Source organism: Babesia bigemina (assembly GCF_000981445.1).
Source record: "Babesia bigemina genome assembly Bbig001, chromosome : II".
Classification (NCBI taxonomy): domain Eukaryota; phylum Apicomplexa; class Aconoidasida; order Piroplasmida; family Babesiidae; genus Babesia; species Babesia bigemina.
In genome coordinates this window covers 2,268,510-2,290,619 of record NC_027217.1, presented here as the reverse complement: position 1 = coordinate 2,290,619, position 22,110 = coordinate 2,268,510, and the positions used below count along the sequence as shown (strand labels likewise).

General features: G+C 59.5%; 5 protein-coding genes across 5 annotated transcripts; 2 read left to right on the top strand and 3 right to left on the bottom strand.

Moving 5' to 3' along the window:
• Window positions 1-124: 124 nt before the first annotated feature.
• On the bottom strand, window positions 125-2,161 carry BBBOND_0210150 (glutathione synthase, putative; the record flags this gene model as incomplete). The annotated part of the gene is made up of 1 exon (XM_012912594.1): window positions 125-2,161. The coding sequence occupies one exon, from the start codon at window positions 2,159-2,161 to the stop codon at window positions 125-127; it is 2,037 nt and encodes a 678-aa protein (XP_012768048.1).
• Window positions 2,162-3,627: 1,466 nt separating this feature from the next.
• On the top strand, window positions 3,628-12,033 carry BBBOND_0210140 (MATH and LRR domain-containing protein; the record flags this gene model as incomplete). Its single annotated transcript, XM_012912593.1, has 1 exon — window positions 3,628-12,033. The coding sequence occupies one exon, from the start codon at window positions 3,628-3,630 to the stop codon at window positions 12,031-12,033; it is 8,406 nt and encodes a 2,801-aa protein (XP_012768047.1).
• Window positions 12,034-12,090: 57 nt separating this feature from the next.
• On the bottom strand, window positions 12,091-13,403 carry BBBOND_0210130 (dihydrolipoamide succinyltransferase, putative; the record flags this gene model as incomplete). Its single annotated transcript, XM_012912592.1, has 3 exons — window positions 12,091-12,771; window positions 12,804-13,183; window positions 13,226-13,403. 3 exons carry the CDS (start codon window positions 13,401-13,403, stop codon window positions 12,091-12,093), a joined length of 1,239 nt encoding a protein of 412 aa, XP_012768046.1.
• Window positions 13,404-14,050: 647 nt separating this feature from the next.
• Window positions 14,051-14,773, top strand: BBBOND_0210120 (hypothetical protein, conserved; the record flags this gene model as incomplete). The annotated part of the gene is made up of 1 exon (XM_012912591.1): window positions 14,051-14,773. The coding sequence occupies one exon, from the start codon at window positions 14,051-14,053 to the stop codon at window positions 14,771-14,773; it is 723 nt and encodes a 240-aa protein (XP_012768045.1).
• Window positions 14,774-14,908: 135 nt separating this feature from the next.
• BBBOND_0210110 (hypothetical protein, conserved) lies at window positions 14,909-20,539 on the bottom strand (the record flags this gene model as incomplete). The annotated part of the gene is made up of 1 exon (XM_012912590.1): window positions 14,909-20,539. One exon carries the CDS (start codon window positions 20,537-20,539, stop codon window positions 14,909-14,911), a length of 5,631 nt encoding a protein of 1,876 aa, XP_012768044.1.
• Between the last annotated feature and the right edge of the window lie 1,571 nt (window positions 20,540-22,110).

Genomic DNA, 22,110 nt, shown 5'->3' with positions numbered 1-22,110 from the left:
TGCTGTTGAAATATATGCCTGATCTTCGACTTGCTATTGCAACCATGCCGTTGTTGCCTCTGCTGCGCAGCGCACCTAAGCAGTGCCGGCCGCACATCCACTTCGAACGTACAATAACGACCGCTTAGAAGAACAATAAAGAGCTCACTGCAGCGTGCCCGGCGCAGACTCCGCCGCCGGCGGTGGACTCGTTCTTGGTCCGTGCCAGGTAGCCGCTGCATTCCTCCGCGAGAACGCGCTTCCCTGAGAAGACGGCGCAGCCGTAGATGCCGATCTCCGTCACCGTGCGCTCGACGCTAAGCGTGAAGCCATCTTCCTCGGTTCCCTTGACGAACGCCGCGCGCTGCACCGGCGGCTTGATGCGGCGCATCAGCACGTATCTGGCGAGCTGTCTGCGGTCGTTTTCCATGCCGTTGCGCAGCACCTCCGCCAGCTTGTCGTGTGTATAGAGCTCGGCGCCGCCCTCCGCCTGCGACTTCAGCACGAACCCCGCGGGGGCCTCTATCGCCGCCTTGACTATTTCCTCGTGGGCGTCCAGCGAGGGGTCCACCTGCTGTACGTTGACGCTCCTGAAGGTGTTCAGTGCGGCTGACACCGGCGATATCGACGCGCCAGTAGGCGATACGTCTGGCGGCAGCGTGTCCTCCGTTGACAACTGCGCCCGGACGGCGGGGTCGCAGAGCAGCATCTGGATGCGCTTGCTGCCGGCCAGTTGCGCCGGGACCGATGGCACCTTGACGGCATCGGAGAATTCAAACAAGCGTCGCACGTCCCAGCTGTCGCGATCGCACGACATTTCGTCGTCAGAATAGCAGCTGCGATAGTAAATCACGCTGACCTCCCTAACGATGACCTCGTTCTGGCCGCTGCCGTTCAACGGCGGGCACGCGATGAAGAGGCGGCCTGGATTGCCCTCACTGTCCGGGTTGAACTGGCGCTTGGGCTCCACCAGGTGTACCGGGGAGTCTGAAGCGGTTTGGACGAAGAGCCTCCCTTCGCGGCGCCAACGGCACAGCTCCCGCATGGTCACCACCTTGACGGTGACGCCGTAGTTCTCCACGAGCACGTCCGCCACAGCGTAGACGTCGAAGAAGTTGCCGAGCTCCTCCGTAACCACCTGCAAAATGCACGGCGGCATGTCGTGCATGAGGCTGCAGTGCCGCTTCACGTAATGTTCGTGCGCCGTGGCGAGGGTGTCCACGATGCCCCCCAGGGGCGAATTCTGCAGGTGGAGCTTGTGGAACCCGGAGATCATGCCCATGTGGTCCATCTTGCCGATTGCAAGGCGCTGCCGCAGCATCCCGTCCACGCAGTCGCTGTGGGCTCGGGACACCAGCTCGGACAGGTGGGCCAGGGCGCACGATACCGTGTTCACCTCCACCATCCTCATGTACACGCCTGGCAGCGTTTCAAACGACCTCATCAAACCGGCGTTGCTGCCGATGGTGCCCCCGACGATGTTGCGCAGCTCACAGAGGCACACGTCGTAGTGGCATGTTCGGCAGTGCTCCATCCTGCCCGAGCTGGACGCGTTGCTGGGCGCAGACTGCAGCTCAGCCAGGTGCAGCAGGTAGTCAGCCCTGGTAATGTAGGCACGCACGTCGTCCCGCAGGCGGCGCTTGCCAGACAGGTAGACGTCACGGCATATGTCCAGCAGCTGCGCCATGAAAGGATCCACCTCACGCAGTGGCTCCAACGCCGAGCTCAGCCATTGTTCGTTGCAGCTGACGTGGTCTATTAGCCTCACCAAGCTGGGTGTAAAGCGAACACCGGCCAGGAACGGGCTCAGGGGAAACGGCAAAGGGAATAAGACCGTCGGTGCCACCCGCATCCGGCCGCCGAAAGGAATCACCGACCCGACCTTGCACGTTGCCTTCCAGCTCATATTCTGCGACAAGCATCCTAGCATCAGGAGTTTGCGCACGAAGCTCTTCAGCAGCTGCTCGACGGCCTCGGAGACGTCGGCAGAGTGACAGCGGTATATGCCCGAGAACTCTGGCGAGTCCGCTGCACATCCTGACGGGATCAGATTCATGACATCCATGAAATGGCCGGTTATGTGCGGGAAGACGTACGATCCATCCTCCCTAGCCACCTCCAGGCGAACCGGGACGCGGATCCTGAAGCGCCTGGAAGGCTGATCGACATAGTAGATCGACATGCTTAAAGTGCTCAACAGCTCTTCCCACGTGCCAATCTGGCACTCGAGAGCCGCTGAGAAAAGTGGTGTGCGTCTCCGGGACTCGCTCCGTAAGACACCAGCGTCTGCTGCTGCCTCATCAATGTGGTGCGCTTGAGCTGTCACCCGGTTTGCGTGGTGGCCTAGTGGCGGACGGCTGCCAACCCGCCTCCCGGCATATCCGCAGTGGTCGCCGCATTTCGCATCAATCTTTCGCCTTTTACTAAAGATTGCCGTGCGGCGTCCGCATTCAATGCACATTTAACAATTTTTCTGGTGCTCCGGCGCCTACAATAACAGCTTCAATGAGCAACCCTCATTAAGCAACGTCTTTCACAGCGCAGCCTTCTGCGCGTTGCGTGTTTGGTTATTGCGTCACATAGCTGGCGATTTGCGTGTTTTGTCGGCCTTTGCTGCCATCGTCTGCCGCTGGTTGGCGTCGCCACGGTGTTGTTGCGTGGCTGCAGGCACCCAGCGTCCGGTTACGGCGATACAGCGTGGTTGCTTAGCCTTTAGTTGTGATAACGGCATTTGCGTCGTTTGAGGTTCTTTTTAAGAGCGGCGGTGGGCGGTATAACATACTGGGTCTGCATGGTCGGTCAGCGCCGCACTAGCAGCATGTTAATACGTGATTCGGGCTCTATCTATCGTGATTAGCCAGCGGCCGCAGTGCCAAATGCGTATCATCACCCTTAGGCGGCATTGCGGCTGCTGTACATAACTCGACGGTGACAGTGGCCCTGTGCCGAGGCTGCGCCTTGAGAAGCTGGTTCGGCCACGTATAGCGTCAGCGTAGCGTTGACAACTTCAGTGGTATCTAACAAGTCTTCGTAATCTCCGTTTCACCGGCCTGTCTAATACGAGCGGGTCGAGAGCCGCGCAAAGAGACAACGGCGTCTACGGTTCTCTGGGCGGTACAATCTAACGGACACGATTGCATTATATCGACTGGCACGCGCATAATAGCGAATCGGCAGTTTAAATTGCGTGAAATGGAGCACACCCCTGCTCAACGGCGATAACCACCTCCCCCATCCCAAGTCCCGTCACACGCCCGGGTCTGCGCCTACCCAGGGAAGCCACAGTCACATAAACAACTAGCGTATTTTATCAACCGTATCAACGCCGAAGGAATCGCTTATCGCTACGTCTGGGACGCTGCCGGGGAGCGATCGACGAGACGGTCACAAAGCAACGGAGTCGGTGACTCAAGCGCCTTCCCGGTACCTGCTGGCACCTGCATGGGCACTAGGGGCATTTAGAAGTGCACATTGGTGTCAGGAATCCACCCAGACAGGTGGTTGCGAGTCTTGGCGCTGCGTATGTCGTGGCGGTGACGCTCGGTCAAACGCCGCCGGCAGCTCCGCCGTCAAGAGATATATCAATCGCAACCTGAAATGAAACGCCCTGCTACGGAAAGTTGCCGTTATTAGTGGGCACAGCAAGCAATGGAGCAGGTTCAAAAGGTGGTGCTCCCTGGAGAGCGGGAAGCGGCCCAGAACAACGGGCGCTTCCCTGCCGCGGAGCGTCGCCCGGATGATTACTCGCCTGAGCCTTCGCCGCAAGATGGCGGAGATACCGATCTGTACTACCACGACGACCCGCAGTGCCCCTGCTACGTATGCACCAACGGGGTGATGGAGACGAAGTCGACCCTGGCGAACGACGACACGTCCACGGGCGTGGAGTTCGCCGTGCGCTCGTTCTGGCGCATAGCCAAAACCCAGAACGACGTGGAATCGCCGATGGAAGGCCACTGCAGGGGGTTCCACTACAAGCTGCTGCTGCACCCGCGCGGCACCGCCGGCACCGACAGTGAGGCGAGCCACCTGTCTGTCTTCGTGGAGGCTTCGGTGCAGGACTGGTACCCGCAGTACTGGGTGTTCCCGAACGTCCGGTTCGAGCTGACGGTGGTGAACTTCAAGGACCCGAAGCAGTCGGTGACGTCGTGGGCGCACTGGAGCTTCTCGAGCGACGCCACGAGCCGCGGCTGGCAGAAGATGATATCGCACACCCGCCTGACGAGGGCGAGCGGTTTCATGGACGAGGATGGCACGGTGCTGGTTAGGGGCAAGGCTGAGCCGCCGTACCCCATGCTGTGGTCCAACTCGCCGCTGTACCACCCGCAGATGATGTGGGAGTACATCCCCAACAGGGCGCAGCGCGAAATATCGGCCGAGGCGCACGAGGAGAAGCACGCCAGCGGTAAGTGCAAGCGGTCGGCGTCGCTGCCCGATCCGGTCCCGTGCCACCCTACGTGCACGTACGAGTCGCACGCGCCCATGTGCAAAAATGCAGCCATCGACCTGCCCCACGGCGACCCTCCCTACGCCATCAGCGACAAGGAGCGCGAGAAGGAATTGAGGGCCTTCGCGGACGCGCAAAATGTGCACCGGATATACGCGAAGGCGCAGCAGAAAGTGGGCGAGCCCGCGATGCAGCCCGCCGACATCCAGGGGCAGACGCCGCCGGCGCCGCCGCTGCAGCCCGACCAGGGCGAATTCTCCGCCGACGGCCCCGCGAACGACGAATCCGACGGTTACACGGAGATCAACGCCGATGATACGCTGATGCATCTGCAACCGGACGAGTACCCGGGTGTGTCTAACCACACCATCCTCCGTTTCCTCGACTCCGTGATACCGGCGGTGCAGCCCACGCTCGACGCGGACCTGCTCGCCCTCATGACGCACATTCTGTACCACATCAGGGAGTTCAGGAAGCGCGTGCTGATGTGGAACCCGCCGGAGGGCATTGATGACGGCAGCAGCGGCGGTAACGGCATCATCGTTGCGCTGCAGAAGACCTTCGCGTACATGGAGCTCTACCCGCTGGCTGCCGCCTGCAAGACGTACAAGCTGGCCGGCATCGAGAACCAGCAGCTGTCGAAGTACTACCTGTACGAGCTGCTGCCGAAGCTGCCGAACGTGAAGAAGGGGTACGGTCTGCTAGACTACAGTGACACCGCCGCACTGGGCAGCCTCAGCGGCCTCGACAAGTCGACCAGTTCCAGTTTCGAGAGCAACTTGCAGCAGGGCGCGTACGGCGGGCGTGGCCGCAGCCCGAAGACTGGCCCGTGGAACAGGGTGCACATCCCCACCCCCTTCCCGCAGCCCAGCGACGCGAAGGGTTACAACGCCGGCGATGGCGACTTCAGGCACCCGAAGTGCTGCTACTTCGACGGGGGCCGGTACGAGTGGGAGCTGAAGCACCGGCTTCCGCGTGAAGATGAGGATGCCGAGGAAGCGCCTGCCGAGGTGCAGCGTGAGCAGCGTGAGGACCCGGACACCAGGCCCAGCAAGATCTTCGGGACCTCCGACGTGTACAAGCCGAACTTCAAGCTGCTGCCGGGCACGCTGAGCTTCAGCATCGGCAACCGGGGCGACGTGTTCGACAAAATCCTGCCGCCGCCGCCGAACATCAAGCTGCTGCTGAAGGCGATGCACATGAGCGACCTGCAGGTGCTGGAGACGCAGGACCAGCTGATAAACATCCACACCGAGCTGTTCAGCATGATTCTGAGGGACCTGGCGGCGGCCAAGCGCGCCATAAAACAGAAGCGGCTGACGGAGCAGAAGCTGGCGCCGACGTCACCCAACTCCGGTCTCCACCCAGGCGCGCCGGCCCCCCCGGCGTGGGAGTTCGCGGACAAGACCGATCTTGAGATGACGTGCAAAACGCTGTTCTCCGGCACGAGCTACCGCTACGGGCTTTTCCACCACAACGACGTCAACGAAATCGCCAACGTCTACATCCGCTGCAAGCACTCGCACTCGCTGCAGAAGGCGCTTGAAAACACGACCAAGACGATGACCAAGTACCCCGAGGTGCTGTTCTTCTACCTCTACCCGGCGAAGAACGCCAAAAAGGGCGAGCTGTTCGACATCCCGCTGAGGCTGGACTGCACCAACCTGCGCGACGGCTCCGCCTTCAGGAACGGCACCGTCGACGTGAGCGCTGCGGCGGCGGGCCAGAAGGGGAGCGGCCATGGCGACAACACGTGCGACTCCGGCGGGAGCGCGGGCGCAGTGGACTACGGCGGGTACTCCGACGAAGAGGACGAGGAGGAAGAGGAGGAGGAAGACGACGAGGAGCAGGACGACCTGGGCAGTGACGGTTTCGGCAACTTCGACGGCGATGGCAAAAAGTCCAGGCACCCGGCCCACATCAAGTGGTACTCGCTGTACGCCCTCATTCTGCGCGAGGGCGACATCAGGTCGGACGGCACTGGGAACAACGGCGGGAATTTCCACTCGCTGCTGCTCAGGCCCGAGGAGGACGGTCCGTGGTACCGCATCGGAGAGGGCAGGGTGGAGAAGCTGTCGACGAAAATGGAGTTCACCGAGTGGAAGTGCCACCGCGACTTTTTCTGCGCGGCGGCGATTTACGTGGCCGAGGATTACATTGACATGTTGCAAGTGGGTGAGATCGACCTCAGCGGCAACATAAAGACGTGGAACCCCAAGCTCTACTACGAGACCCTGCAGCAGCTTGGCGTGACTGAGCAGGACATCGCGAATCCGGCGCTGGCCCTCATGGCGCAGAAGCACGCCGAGCCCCCCATTGCGCGGCCCTACTACAACGAGGAGGAGCTCATGACGCCGCGCGGCTCCGCGAGCCCGACCTACATGTCGCCGCGTTCGCCGAGCAACGACGCGGTGACTGCCAGAGGCAGCATTTCGGAACCTGCCGACACAGCGTCGGAGGACGTCGACCTGGTGCCAGTGGCTGAGCCGGCCCCAGTGCAGAAGGACGAGTTTGTCGACGTCAAGACCCTCCTGGAGGACGACACGGAAGCGCTGGACATCAGCAACGTCGACATCATATACAACCGGAAGGTCGGCCAGAGGCACCCCAAGCTTGGGCCGTGCTGCGAGGCGCATGGTTACAGCAGCAGCGCGCTGAACGACATGAACGCCAAGGAATACGCCACGAAGGTGTTACAGCCCTCTTCGGCGAAGGAGGTCTGCAGGCGCATCAACCGCGCGGAAACGATAAGGCCGTTCATACGGTGGCTCTTCCACGCGTCGAAGGAGAACACGACGGTGCTCAACGGCATCAAGCTCCCCGCGGACGGCAAGATGCTCGTGAAGTTCCTGCAGCAGCGTGAGCGGTACTTCGAGGAGGAGTTCTGCCACCTCATTTGCGAGGTGCTGCTGAAGGAGATCGGCGAGCACATGGCGCTCAACGCGGTGTACAGGTGGGAAACCGACAAATCGTGGTGCGGCTGCGGATGCAGGCGGTGTGAGAAAACCTGCCCCGCGATGCTACTGACCGAGAACGGCCGCTTCCCCGGCGAGGAGCTGAAGGCGATGCTGACCGAGCCGTCGACCATCCTGTTCCGCAACATCCAGATTCTGCGGTGCCACCTGGAGTACTTCTGCAAGGACTGCAGGAACCTCAGCATGCAGCTGAAGGACGAGCAACGCGTCGCTGACATACGCGAGTTCAAGGCGACGTCCGAGAGGTCTGCGCTGTTCCTCATCGAGTGCATCTGGGACGCGTGCGTGCGATACACCCACGACTGCCGGACGATCCTGTACCTCAAGGCCATCTCTGACAACCCGAGCGCGACCATGGCCGAGCTGGGGCTGAACAAGATGAGCTCGCTGGTTAAACCCAGCGCGATCCCCGCCGCGAAGCAAGCGGGCTCGCTCAACCAAGCGGTGGACCAGTGCCGCGACCTCTTCGTTTTCGACGGCACGCTATCGCAGAATGCGGACCTGCTGGAGGGCGAGCTGCTCGACTACTACGACACCAAGTACGATCTGACCATAGCGGAGGAGCTGCGGATCATGCGCTACTTCGCCGCGAAATACCAGCTGCCTACCGTGGCGCAAATGCGCAAGTTCCTGCGGGAGAACCACATTTTGGTGTTCTGCTACATCCGGCCGCACGAGCTACTGCGGGCGTACCTGGAGGTGAAGAACCCGGGCATTAGGGTGAAGGAGGAAATGGAGGCCATGCTGCCCAGCATCATCTGGAACGACGCGGCGTTCGAGCAGCGCGTGTCCATAAGCTCGCTCACCGACGAGGAGAAGGCCGGCTACGGCATCGACGTGGCCAACGTCAACATCGGCAACGGCGTGGGCCACAGCCTCTGCGACATCTACGAGCAGCTGATCACCAAGATGCTGCTGCATATGCAGGACGCCGAGCGCGGGCTGGGCAGCCAGGTGCTGGACTACATTTACACGTGCGGCGACGTTGCGAAGGTCGTGGGCGCTATAGAGTTGGAGTGCAGGAGAACCATCGCCAACAGCAACCTGGTGGTGAGGAGCAAGAGCCTGGAGGACAGCTGCTCGTGCAACGGCATCGCGGGCGGGTGCAAGGTGTCGCCTGTACTGGGCGGCAGCTCGTATTTCCCCGACTTCGGGCTGTCCAGGGGTCCGTTCTCTCTGGACTTTGTCGAGATCGCGCACAGCGAGCCCTGGCCGTGCGGGCTGAGGAGCGAGTGCGCTTCGTTCACCGAGGAGGTCTCGGACATCACTGCCAAGCCGGCCGACGCCAAGCGGAAGCAGAAGGCCAAGGAGCGGAAGAAGACCGTTGACACCGGCGCGTGCATAATACCGCCGCTCGACCAGGTGCTTCGCGACGTGAACATCAGCCAGAAAACTGCGCACGCGGCGGACCCGAAGCTCTTCCCAGAACTCACTGAGGTCATCAAGTACCCCAACGGCGCGCACTGCCTGGGCAGCACTGGCGCCCTGGCGAAGCTGCGCAGGTGGGGCGAATACAACTCGCTGCTGTTCCACCAGACGCTGGGGTATGACTTCAACGTCGCTGGTGGGTTCGCCTCCATGCTGAAGGTCGAGAACTACGGCTCCAAGGCCACCGCGCACCCGCTTTTGGAAAGCCGGAAGTACAACGAGGCGCAGTCGCTGCGGATCAAGAACGCCCTGGAGCTTGGCATCGTGACCACGCACGACCTGTCCGGTTGCGAGGGCTTCGCGTCGGAGGAGAAGCTGGTGCCCACGAAGCGGCTGCTGGTGTACCATGAGTACGTGAGCCCCAAAACGGGCAAGAAGGTCCCCGTCAAGGTCGAGCATCTGTACTGGGGTCTGCGAAGGCTCCTGCAGCAGCAGGTGCCGGCTGACGTGGACAGTGTGTTCGTCCAGGCCAGCAAGGGCAAGAAGGCCAAAGGCAGCGCCAAGTGCATCTGCGGCGGCCGCTGCGATTCCGACGAGTACGAGTGCACCTTGAACATGCGCTGGAAGGCTCTGCCTCGCGATTGCTTCGTGCTGTATGCCCTGAGGCCGGACAACAACAACCCCATCAGAAGGGGCAGACGCCGATTCACGTTCATGCACCCCGACTCCGAGCTGTCGCAGTACGTCGACGGCACTAAGAAGCAGGTGAACCCCAAGACGCCGGACCTGGTGGTGCTCATCGTGGGCGCGCCGCTATCCCTGTGCAGCACCCCCTCGACGCCGTTCCCGCTCACCGACGACACCGACTACCCGTTGCTGCTGTTCAAGTGGATGTGCTCCGACTCCGTCGACCTGATATGCTACGGCGCGGTGATTTGCGACGCCAAGAAGCAGCTGCAGCACTACATCTTCGACTGGCTCCTGCCGCTGGTGAGGGAAACGGGCATGTTGCCCAAGCTGGCGCCCAACGAGAAGGAGGACATTGAGAAGTACCAGATTTTGGAGGAGTGCAGCGTGAGGACGGTGCAGAACGTGCGCCGCTGGAGCTGCGCAATACGGAAGATCAACAAGCGGACCGGCGATATCATCATCGCGCAGGTCAAGAGGCTCACCGACTCGCCGGCCACTCTGAAGCTCAGGGAGACGACCGCGTTTTTGCACACCCTGCGCGAGATTGAGGAGCTCGAGGCGCTGGAGTACCTCCCGCCGGCGGTGCACGTGGACGACATTGTGGACCCCGGCAAGGCCAAGGTGGACTCCATCGAGCCGCTCCCCAAGGCTGTTGAAGACCCCCAGAAGCTGGGTAAGAAGAAGAAAAAGAAGAAAGTGACCAAAACCGCGATCCCCTCAAACAAGAAGAGCACCTTCTCCAAATCCATCATCCCCGTCGAAAGCGATTCCGAGGGCAGCGTGGCGGAGCCGTCGCAGCAGGAAGACACCGCACCGTCCGCCGAGGAGACGCTGGCATCCGAGCCGGATGTCGAAAAAATTACTGATGTGGGCGTCGCGGGCAAGCAGCCAGACTCGGGCGCCCCTGCCAAGGATGACGATGAGGATGAGGACGACGAAGACGACGACGATGACGATGATGACGAGGAGGATGACGACGTCGAGGAAGCCGAAAGCGCCTCCGCCACAGTCGTTGAGGAAATGCGCGATGAGCCGTACGCCGAGGAGGCGGCTGAAGTGGTTGATATCGCTTCCCTTGTCGACGACGCTATAGCAGCCGTGGCGTCCTCCAGGACCGTCGTCGACCGGTCGGCTCTGGAGAAGCGTGGCCTTCCCAGCGGCAGGATGCAGGACTTTTTGCAGAAGGTCGACATGCCCAACCTGCTGTCGAACGACTCCGAGATGGTCACGCAGATGTGCGGGTACATCCAGAAGGTGATTGAGGGGGAGCTGGCGCTGGTTGTACCACCGGTGAGCTCGCCCTCCAGGGACCAAATCGTCATCACTGTGGGCTCCAAGGTCCGCACGTGCATCGACATTCTGCTGTGCCTGATCCGGTGCATGAACAAGAACGGGTGGCTGATTAGCAGCTTCAGGAACATCATCAACGCGGTGTACGACCAGGCGCCGTTGTCGGCAGCGGCGATGGCGTGCTACATTCTGTCCGCGATGGGCAACATCTGCATCATGGAGAACATGAAGTCCAAGCCGGCTACGGAGTTCGTCCGCGACCTCGTGAAGAAGATGGCCGACCAATGCGTCGAGCACGCCTGGAGCGTGTTCGGGTCCACGGACGAGAAGTGGACCGTGACGTCGATGCTGATGTGCCTGTACATCTACTCGGCGGCGAACGAGAACATCGCCAAGATCTGCGACCAGAACCCTTCGCTCATCTTTTTGATGCACGTCGTGAGGGAGAAGCTCGCCGGGGTCCAGGAAGCGGACGAAGAAGAACGTTCGGCCCCCGTCACGTTCAGGATGGACGCGTTGGAGCGGTTCCTCGGCGGGCCCGGCTACGCCGCCGCCGTCACCGCCTCCCTTGCCGACCAGGTGCAGAAGGCTCCGGGGCTGATGGCCGCCTTCAAGAACGCGCAGCCGCCCTTCAGCAACGACGAGCTGCTCATGGCGTTTGAACGCATCACGCTGCAGGAGCAGAAGATCTGGTGGCAGACGCGCGAGGCGCTGCTGGCCAACATCAAGGCGTTGCTCGAGCACGGCGTGGTGACCTTCGTCGCAGTGATGGGCGACGCGGAGTCCCAGCGGAGCCGGCACGTCGACAACTCGCTGCCGCTTGAGATCTCGCTGGCCGAGTTCAAGTGCCTGCAGCAGTGCTGCAGCAGGTACCCGAACGATCTGGGCATCGCCACTGCCGGCGGCCTCATCCACGCGGGCCCGCGCAGCGCCATCAGCACCGGCCACTACCACCCGGCCGGCGACGCCGCGTCCGTGGTGGACGCCGTGGCCGCCCTATCGCAGCTGGTGAAGTCGCGCAGCCGGCACCGCGCCGTCGCAAACGTCGCGCTCGACGAGGGCGACCAGACCAGCGTGTTCGCCAGCCTGGACGACATGCGGCTCTGGGGCAACCAGACGACGCTGGTCATCATGTCGGTGCGCCTCTCCGGCACGCTGGACTCGGTCTCCACGGCGGACGTGGACGCGATCCTGCAGCACTACTACGCGCGGACGGTCAGGACCATCCCGCCGCCGCCCCGGCTGCCGCCCCAGCAGCCCCAGATGGTCGGCAACCACGTCTAGCGGCCGTTACAGCGGCATTAAGATTTGTTAAGTGTAATTTGCTGTGTTAAATGCGCGTCAGTTGCCGAGCAGCGTCGAGGGGTCCTCGATCGCCTCGCGGATGGCGATGAGGAACTGCACGGCCTCGCGGCCGTCGATCAGCCGGTGGTCGTAAGAGAGCGCGAGGTTCATGATGGGGCGGATCGCCATGGCGTCGTCGCGCACCACGCAGCGCTTGATGATCGAGTGCATGCCCAGGATGGAGGACTGCGGCGGGTTGATGATGGGCGTGCTGAGCACGCTGCCGTACACGCCGCCGTTGGAGATGGTGAAGGTGCCGCCGGTCATGTCGGCCACCGTCAGGCGGCCCTCGCGGCCCTTCTTGGCCGCGTCGGCGAGCTGCTGCTCGAGCTCGGCCCACGACTTGCCCTCGCAGTTGCGGATGACGGGCACCACCAGCCCCGTGGGGGTGGCCACTGCCACCGAGATGTCCACGAAGTGCTTGGTGACGATGTCGTCGCCCTCGATGTACGAGTTCATGATCGGCATCTTCTGCAGCGCCATGGTGGCCGCCTTGAGGTAGGCCGAGACGAACCCCAGCTTCACGGGGAACTTCCCGGACTCGTTGAGCTCCTTGCGCAGCTCCATGATGGCGCCCATGTCGCACTCGTTGAACGTGGTGAGCATCACGGTGGTCTGCTGGGACTCCTTGAGCCGCTCGCCGATGCGCTTGCGCATGCGGGTCATCTGGACCTGAGACTGCGTCAAGGTATAAACGGCAAAACACCAACCCTAGTTTCGGTGGGGGCTTCCTCCACCGGCTTGCTCTCGGCGACCGGCTCCTCGGCTTTCGCCTCTTTGGCGGCCACTTCCTCCGGGGCCGCCACCTTCTTTTCCTGCGCGCTCTCCGGCACGCCGGCGCTGCCGGCCTGCGCCCCGGTGTCCACGTCGATGAAGGGCTTGCCCACGAACACGGTGTCCTCCTCCGCGTAGTGCTGCTTGACGATCACCCCCTCCATGGTGCTGTTGATGTCCACGGTGACCTTGTCCGTCTCCACGATGGCCAGCGGCTCGTCCATCGCGATCGCGTCGCCCACTGCCTTCTTCCACTCGCTCAGGGTGCCCTCGCTGATGGAGTCGCCCAGCGATGGCAGCATCATCGTCTTCACCTCTGAGGGCGCATTAGGCGCCGCAAGGGCGTGCCGTGACTCACCCAGAAGCCTCGCCGATGCGTGGAGCTGCCGAGCGCCGAAAGCCGGCAAGCCGATGTGCCGGTCCCCCAAAGTCGCAGCGCAGGCGTTTCTCTGCAAAACGACAGCGTTACGCGCAAATCGGCGGACCAGCGTGTTTACGGCTGCGCAGCCGCTGAAAAATGTTTGCAGTTGCGCCATCTCTCTAACACCACTGTGGTAATAATTTGACGGTGTGGGTATCAAGTGAAAGCGCGAGCGGCGCCGTGGCGTGGGCAGCGCCGCCGAAGGTCGCGGCACGTCCGCAACAACTAGCGCGAGCTCAGCGTACGCCGACGATCCGAGCTAGCTATTGCAGCGGTGTAGCGGCTGTGGGTTTGTATTGTGATGCGCGGAAGAATCGGAATCCGCTTTGCGGGTCGCCGTTGTCTCATGAACGCTCAACACACACCGAGCAGTTGATACGCATTGCGCCGTTTATAATTCCCGATTCCACCTTAGCTACGTTCTACATAACTCTTTAGATGCTGTTAGGTTGCAGTGATAGCTAACATGGGCACAGATAACTCATACGAGCAGCGACCTGCTGCCGAATCTAAAAAATACTAACGGCTCAAACGGCACATCGCAGGCGAAAACAGCATCAATATGCGTAAACAGACAAAAATAGTAGCTCGACTGCACATGGAAGGAATCCATACTGATTAGGAGTAACGAGATATTCACATGGCCGTAGCCAAGCCACCGCGCGCAGCACCCCTACATACTCAGGATTACGGGGCGATACGACACTGACGGCACCACATTGATACTCCGGCCATTTCCAACTCAGATTGATGCAGAAGACAATGAAGTTCCCGTTGTTACTGATTGCAGCGGCCTTGCTGCGAGCCGCCGAGGCATTCAGCACCAAAACGAGGCACAGAGGAGCCGAATCGTCGTACGCACTTAGCGACGATGCGCACATTAACATGGAAGGCCTGTCTACGGACAGCTTCATCGCCCAGTTCGGCGGAGATGTCGCGGTGCTTGTCGGCGGACTTGTCCAGGATGACAGCGCGGAGGCGGCGATGAGCTCCCCGCTCAACTTCTTCTACAGCCGCAAAAGCGAGGGGTCGGGGAGTCTGCAGCCGTCGAACAAGGATATTCAGAAGACCGTGGCGGAGTGCATCCTGACTCACCACGAGGCCGCCGGGCCGAAGTCCAGGAAGATATACCTCCCCTTGAAGGACGCCGAGGAGTACGGCAAGCGCATCGAGCACGCCAAAGCGCGTGTGACGCCGGAACCGGCGATGGTCACGTCAGCGAGGTCGGAACATGGCGCCGCCAGGGCGCCCATGGACCTGGTATGCAAGTCCGTCATCATCAGTGACGACGCCAAGAAGTGCAACGTGTGCCTCTACGCGGAAATCTTGGTGCCCAACAAACACGTCAGATACGGGCACATCGGGAAGGCGAGCGTGCTGGAGTGCCTCAACGGCTACGACACCGAGCTCGGCAGGAGCGGCTCCAGCAAGACCTACTTCATCGACGCACCAGCCAGGTACCACCCGGTCTGCATAGCCTCCTGAGGCACCAACACGGCTGAGTAATGTCTAACAGTTAGTCTCCTGAGGCACCAACACTGCTGAGTGATGTCTAACAGTTAGCCTCCTGAGGCACCAACACTGCTGAATAATATCTAACAGAGAAAATTATATGATGGGCTAGTCCATGGCGCTGCAAGTGGCGCAACGACGGGGCGCGCAAGCGGCGTGGAACACGTGGCCGCACCAGTACACCTGTACCGTGCTGTGCGAGGCGGGGCCCCTGATATGCGCGCGCAGCTCCGGCGGCATCGCCGACGACAGCCCCGAGGTGGATGTAATCCACTTGGCGCGGCCCAAGCCGCCAGCGGACGGCTTCATGCTCAACAGCGTCGACAGCTGGTCCTGGTACAAATGCGGCAGGTGGAGGTTTGAGGCGCGACTGCCGCTGTCGTGCGGCGCATGCTTGTTTGGAGGCGCCTGTAGCGTGTAGATGATGCCCAGATGCTTCTCCAGAGGCGAGAGGTTGCTCGCCGCGGTGGTGGACGGGCTTGCGTCGCCCCGGAGCGTGCCCTCGGCGGGTGGCGGGTCCTCTCCGCCACCCGTGTCCGACTGCGGAGTGGACCACAGTTTGCGTCTGCAGACGCCGCATATTTCGTGATCGCGGCGCAACTCGGCGCCGCCCTCCACAACCACTCCACGCTTGTTGCAGTCGATGCTCTTCCGGAACTCGTTGCACAGCACGGTGGTGCCCATGGTCGACGACGCCCTGGCAGCGAACGTCTGAAAGTCCACGTCGCAGAGCAGCATGCGCAGCGGGTGCTTGAACATGGAGACGGCGACGGATTCGTATGCCTCAAGCTCCCCCAGGGCCCTCGTCAGCCGGGTGAACTTCAGAATTCCGACGTTGAACACCCTTTCGATCAACGTGCTAGCGGCGCCGTGCTTACTCTCGATGTCAACCGTGCACCTCAGGATGCTGAACCACAGCTTCTCCAGGCTCTCGTGGGAAGTGAACTCCGAAAACCCCTGGCACAGCTCGTACGCGTCGCCAATCAGGCGGTGGCACATCTCCACGTCATCACCGGAGGCGTGGAAAGCGTCCAGCAGCCACCGAGAGGACGACTCGAAGTCTCCAGCTCTCATGAAAAGGTAGGCAACGGCGTCGTGGATGTTGGCGGACATGCATATTGGCAGGCAGGTGCCAAAGTCGAGCCTACGTTGCCGTTTCAAAAATGGGCACACGCCTCTGGGATCGTGGTCACAGAGCAGCTTCAGGTACTGGACGAAGTAGTTCTCCAGGCCTGGAAGGACGGAGAGGATCGCCTCCTTGTCGTTGCTTGCTGTGCTGTCCTGTGACGATATGCCAAGGAGGGCGTCCAGCACCGCCATCTTCAGCTCGGGGAAGTCGCCGAGGGTGGAGATGATCAGGTCCTGCGACGAGTGCAAAGCGGTTTCTTTGAACACGCTGGCCATGTTGGAGACCGACAGCGTGTCCACCAACAGCGCCGTCGCACTCTGCATGTCCACTCGGATTAGGCGCGGCAGGGCGTCCATCAACGTGGCCACAAACTCCTTCTGTACAGCGGGGTCCGACAGCACCAGCTCGTTGACACGCAATTCGCCGCTGTTGGGGCCCGATTTTATGCAATTTAGGCACTGCCGCAGATAACTGAACACTATCTCGCTCCCTGCGGACTCGCATGCTCTAATTGCGTTAGCGTAGTCGGCGGCGACGTCGCACAGGAACAGCCTCGTGTCGAAATCGCCGGCCAATTCCTGCAGGCCCATGCATATGCGCTTCATGTTGGCGAAGTGGACGTTGTGCGTCCAGCTTGGCTCGCAGTCGTACTTGCGATAGATGGCAACCAGGCTCCGGCGGATGTACAGCTTCAAAAGCTCGCGCGTGGTGGAACTCGACATGTTAAACTGCCGCACATTCTCCAAAAGGTCGTCAGATCTCTTGCAGAAGGAGTGCAGGTAGTAGGCGTTATTGAAACTGCCGTCGGGGAGGATCAGCTCGTCGCTGGTCAACTCCGCGGGGTCCAAAAACGGGTCGCGGTTTACGTCCCCAACTTCCGTCAGAAGCGTGTACATGGCCACCACCTGGGTTCGCAGCGATATGTAGAACGAGTCGGAGAAAGCGCTCACGCCCAGGACGAACATCGACATCATGCATCGAACCGTGCACGTCGACTGGGAGCCTTCAAGGGTCGAAAGGCAGGCTATGAGCGACTCCAAAACGAAGTTGAAGATTTCGATCTTGGTGCCCAGCAGATCGGTTTTAGCCTCGAAAGTGGAATCCGGGGCCATCAGCAAGTTCATGAGGCACGCAAACAACAGCCTGGGGCAGGTTGATATCAACAGCTGAAGGGCAGGGGAGGCCAATGCGCTGCCGTTCGCCGCCTTGAAACTCAGAAGGTCCATGTTGTCGAAATCCACGGTCTCATCCTCAAACGACAGCTCCGGACGCGCGTGTTTAACATCCGATGTGATGGGGAAGGAGGGCTTGAACGACGCGGAAGAGGTGAGATATCCAAGGACTTTGCAAAAGTTAGTCGCCGCGTTATCTTGCGGCATGCCGCAGTTGGCAAAGGTCAGGAACGAGTTCACAAACGAGAAGAATACGCGGGTCACGAAGAGCCCTTCGCTCTGGTCCCACGGCGAAGCGCTTAGTTCGCGCGACGAAGTGCCTTCGACGTTTCGCAGTTTGTCCACCCGGTTGGACAGCTCGGAATACAAAATCTCAAGCGCAACTGCAATGTCGTCGCCAATCAGTTCCGGGCAATGTACCACGGCGTGCCACTGAGAGTGCTTAGACAGCGTGCAGATGGCCTTCTCCTTTGCGAAGGGGATCTCGTTGCGCGAGCAGAAGATGTAGAGCCTGGAAAGCTGGTTGCAGAGTGTGCCGTAGACTATGACACGGGCATCCGGCGCCGCAGCTTGGCGCGGAAGCTGTTTAGGGCATTGCCCTCTCTGACGATTGTCGACCTCGTCACACAGGGACACCAACCAGTCCTCTACCTGCCCGGACTGGCTGCAACCAACTGACAGCAGGTTGTCCAGCATCTTCTCGTAAAACTCGAAAATGGAGTCGAATACGGCAGGTTTGAGGCGCGTCAGGTCTATCCGTCCCACGTGCAGATTCAACAAGACGTACTTCACGAAAACGCGCTGCATGCCAACTGTCGCGAAGCAGCGGTATATGAGGTCGTTCAGCGAATCGTGCAACCCCAGACACAGGCAAATGTCGAGCATGCAGCAACACAGCGTGTCGATCTGGGTGCTGATGTCGTCCTTCACCTTATCGGTCCAACCGCCGTTGTCCTCGTCGTCAATGGAGGCCATTTGCGCCGTGTCCATCAGCTTAGACAGGCGGATGATCTGCGCCGACGACTGGTGCAACACATACAGAATCAACTTTTGGATGTTGTCGACGTAGGCCTTGTAGTCCAGCAGGCCGGGCAGCATGCCGATGCAGAGCCCAAGCGATATGGCGAAGGCGTTCGCGAAGTACTTCGTCGCAGTGAGGTCGCCGATGCTTTTGATCCACGAATGGATTTCGGAGGACCAGATGCCCTGGCTAGTTGAAATGTAGAACGACAGAACACGAAGGTCGAAGTGCTGCTCGTTGCGCTTACCCTGGAACATCTCCGAAACCAGCGCGGAGAACTTCTTGTAGCTATGCGCAGCCATCTTTACGGTCCTCACGTGCACCGCTATCGTGGGAGAGATGTTCACCCTGTCCATCCAAATCTCCGCGAGGCCGGCCTCAGCGAAGTCGAAGGAGCGCACCACGTCGTAATGCATAACGTTGTCGAAAACGTTAACTTGCAGTATGTGCATGACGTTGTTGTAGTCCACAACCGCAAACATGTCGCGGCTCACTGTGTACACGTGGCGGATCGCATGGTCGAAGCGGATGTATCCAATGTGGCTGCACGACACGGGAGGCCCGCCGCGCTTGCCCGCAGACAGGTCGCATAGCGTGAAGCTGATGCGCGAGCTCAGCACTATGAGCAGCACCGGCTTTATGTCCCCGCTGTTGTTCAAGATAATCCACGTTATGCTGGGTATGGTGCAATCGGAGCCCTGCGCTGCCTTGGGGCGGTCGGTGAACGGGACGCGAAACAGGATCGAAAGTTCGGGGCGCGTGGCTATCACGATGCAGCGCTTAATTGTTGCCAGCGCGACCAAACCACTCATAGGAACGCCCGTGATGAACTTGGACTGCGGGTTAGACGAGAGGCATGCCACGTCGACAATCTCCTCGTGCTCCAGCAGGCGCTCGGAGAACGCATCCAACGTCGTGACGTTCAGGTTGTGCGACAGCACTGTCTTGCTGTAGGTCAAAAGCGCTATGGAGTTCCGATTGGCGCAAAAGATCTCGTCATGCGACTCTCCCAACGTGAACTTGCAGAAGGCCACGGCGTCGTTGAACGGCTTCGCCGAGCAAATCACGTGGGCTCCTGACTTCTTGAACCCCCCGAGGGCGGACACTGCCCCGGCCATCAGGCCGAACCCACGACTGGGAGGTACCGAATCAGCAGAAGCAGCGCCATCAGCGGAATCTGACTTGAGTGCGTCCGCCGATTTTGCACTCACCGCATCCTTGTTCAGCTGGACCAATTTTACCATCGCGTTGCTGTACCCCGCGCATATCCAATTAGATTCCGGCAACACATCCAGACATGTGACGCTGGCGTCACTCTGGCGGTCAATTTCCTGCCAGACCAGCTCGTCCTCGGAGCCTGCCTCATCGTCTTGCACGTCGACGTTGTGGGGACTGAACTGCCTCCTGGTCCTGTGATTGGTGATGTCGCAGACCAACAAAGAACCGCCGGATGTGCCCACAACTAACACATGGTTGCTGACGGCGATGCAGGAAGGCGAGTACGACTTGGGCGGCGACGTCGCGGTCGTGCTGACCTTCGCAGCGTCGATGTTGATGAAGTCATCGTTGAACAGCCGCAGCTTCTCCAATGCGATGGACACGTTGTGCCTGAGGCGAATCAGCAAGTCGGGCTTATCCGGGGGCTTCATGCGCTTCAACGATATCCCCAGAGAATCCAAACATGTTTTCGACGGATATAAGGTGGGGAGAGGTTCGTGGAAGGAGTCACTGTCAGCTTCGTTCTCATCATCCGAGGGTTGTAAAATATCGCCCGAAGAGCTGCTTTTCAAGTTGTAAATATGAGCGAGTCGGTGGATGTTGGAGGGCGTCTGGAGCTGCTGAAGAATCATGCTGCGAATCGCCGTAAAATAGGGGCACGTTGACTTCGTTAGTTTGTTTATGGCGGAAGCGTATTTGGCCACACAGTTGCATTCCGAACCTTGGGCAGATGCTCCGCGTTCGGCGCCTCCCTCATCCTCAGGTTTGCTGGGCTGCTCCGCGTCGTTGCAGGCTGTCTGCTCTTCCTTGCGATCGCTTAACGGCGACGTGTTTGACCTCCGGGGAGGGCTGAAAGAACCGGTGTCCCTAGTGACTGTCAACGACGTCGCTCTGGATATGCTGTTGACGCACGTTGAGGTGAGGTCTGTGGAGGCGCTGCATCCTTTTGGTGTGTTCCAAGCACCCGTGTCTGTGCCCTTCACACCGCCAAAGGGCGTAATCGGACTCCTGTCACCCGGTGACAACGACAGGCAGTCGCTGTCTCTATCCTGGAGATAAGACCTCAGTACTTCATTGTAATTCACCGCAGCTCTACCGCCCAGTGGCAGAGTGGAGGCGCTGCCGTCCGACGGCTCGGCGTCGCTATCATCAGACAGGTCGGTAGCACGGAGCAGTTCCTCCAGGCTATAACGGGCCATCACTACGCGATGCAATGATGACGCATTTCGTTAGTAAGCGATCGAAATATCCGCTACAAACTGTAGAAGGTGTGTCTGCCCGTTACTGTAACTTGGTGCCGTTTTTTGGCCAATGTGCGGCCCTTAATAAGGCCTCACGGATAAAATATACCTGGCCTTGTTAAAAGTTTTCCGCTATCGGTCTGTTGGTGTGATAAAATACCGCACATTCGTGGGCGCATGGTCTAAAGTTCATTGCCAAAAGTGATGTCGTAAAATTCGTGAAAGGAGACATTTCGTATGTGTACTTGCATTCACCGTAAAATGCATACATGTAATGCGAGATGTGCCCGCATATGCGACAGATGTGTGACAGTGTGTAACGGCGTCGCGTAGCGAGGAATATTTGTCTCTCTGACGACGCATTGGTCTGTAAAGCTGGACAAATTGCGTGCGCCGAAGCGTCAATGGTGGCATCTGGCTCCTAGACAGCGCCATGGAATCCTAGAATCCAACGTCACATCGCGCCGTTGCTCATACGGCCTCGCACATACGCCCGTTGGAGATGCTATTTCGCTCCAAAGGAGACGCCCTCCGCACTACGCAATGCATACATTTGTGTGACCGTTGCAAACTGCGTGAGGGTGGCACGTGCCGTCCGGTGTGGCCTCAGTACTCCGCAAGTACATTCCTGCCATCTGCCACCAACGGACCGCGGCTAACACATAGGCCGAACAAGAAGATACACCAACGCAGTTATTCATAGCAATTGTCTGAATACGTTGTCTGTCGTTCTAAACTCGGCGACCGCGTTGCAGCCGTCATCGGACTTGGTCACCGCGACTGAACTGCCACTCGGTAACATAATCTGACGTCTATGCGGATGTGTCGCGTGTTTATGAACGGCTATAAACGCTGGATTCCGTCGAGATTTGTATAAGAATCCGTTTCGCCAAAATAGATATTTGTATGTAATGCAGTCGTGATGCCTTGCGCCAACGGAGAGGTCGTGGAGTACAAGATGAAAAACTCGTGTACGTAACAATACTCCTTGACGAATCAAGCTTATCACAATCAAGAAACTGTTGGATACGTCGATTTTATTCGTGTAACCAAAATTGACCCTTTCTTTGAAAGAACATCGGGTTAAATATTGTACTAAGGATACCCGTGCAACTCAGAGCGGATCAGCACATCTGCCTTGTACGCCTTCCATATAATCCTGAAACTCGATTATATGAGCACCTGGCAGCAAATCGTGCATAAGCAAGACTATATCAACTGATTTGCATACGGAAGCCTTTTAAAATTGCATCATCAAGACGCAGGTTGGGGTAAGTCACTGTTGCACAGACTTGGATTCCATTCAAATTTATTGAATATCGAAACCAAACGGTTGTTAGTGGTGATGTTAAAGTGCATGTATGTCGATTTAAGACGTCGTATTTTATCGTATCATGCCTTACATGACCTTAATTTGACTCGCACAAATTTGGTGTTGTGGACGCATCGGGGCGCTACATTCCGTCTACAATTCGTATCAAAACTCCAATGCGTGATGCGATGGTTTACAAATCCATCATTTAGATTGC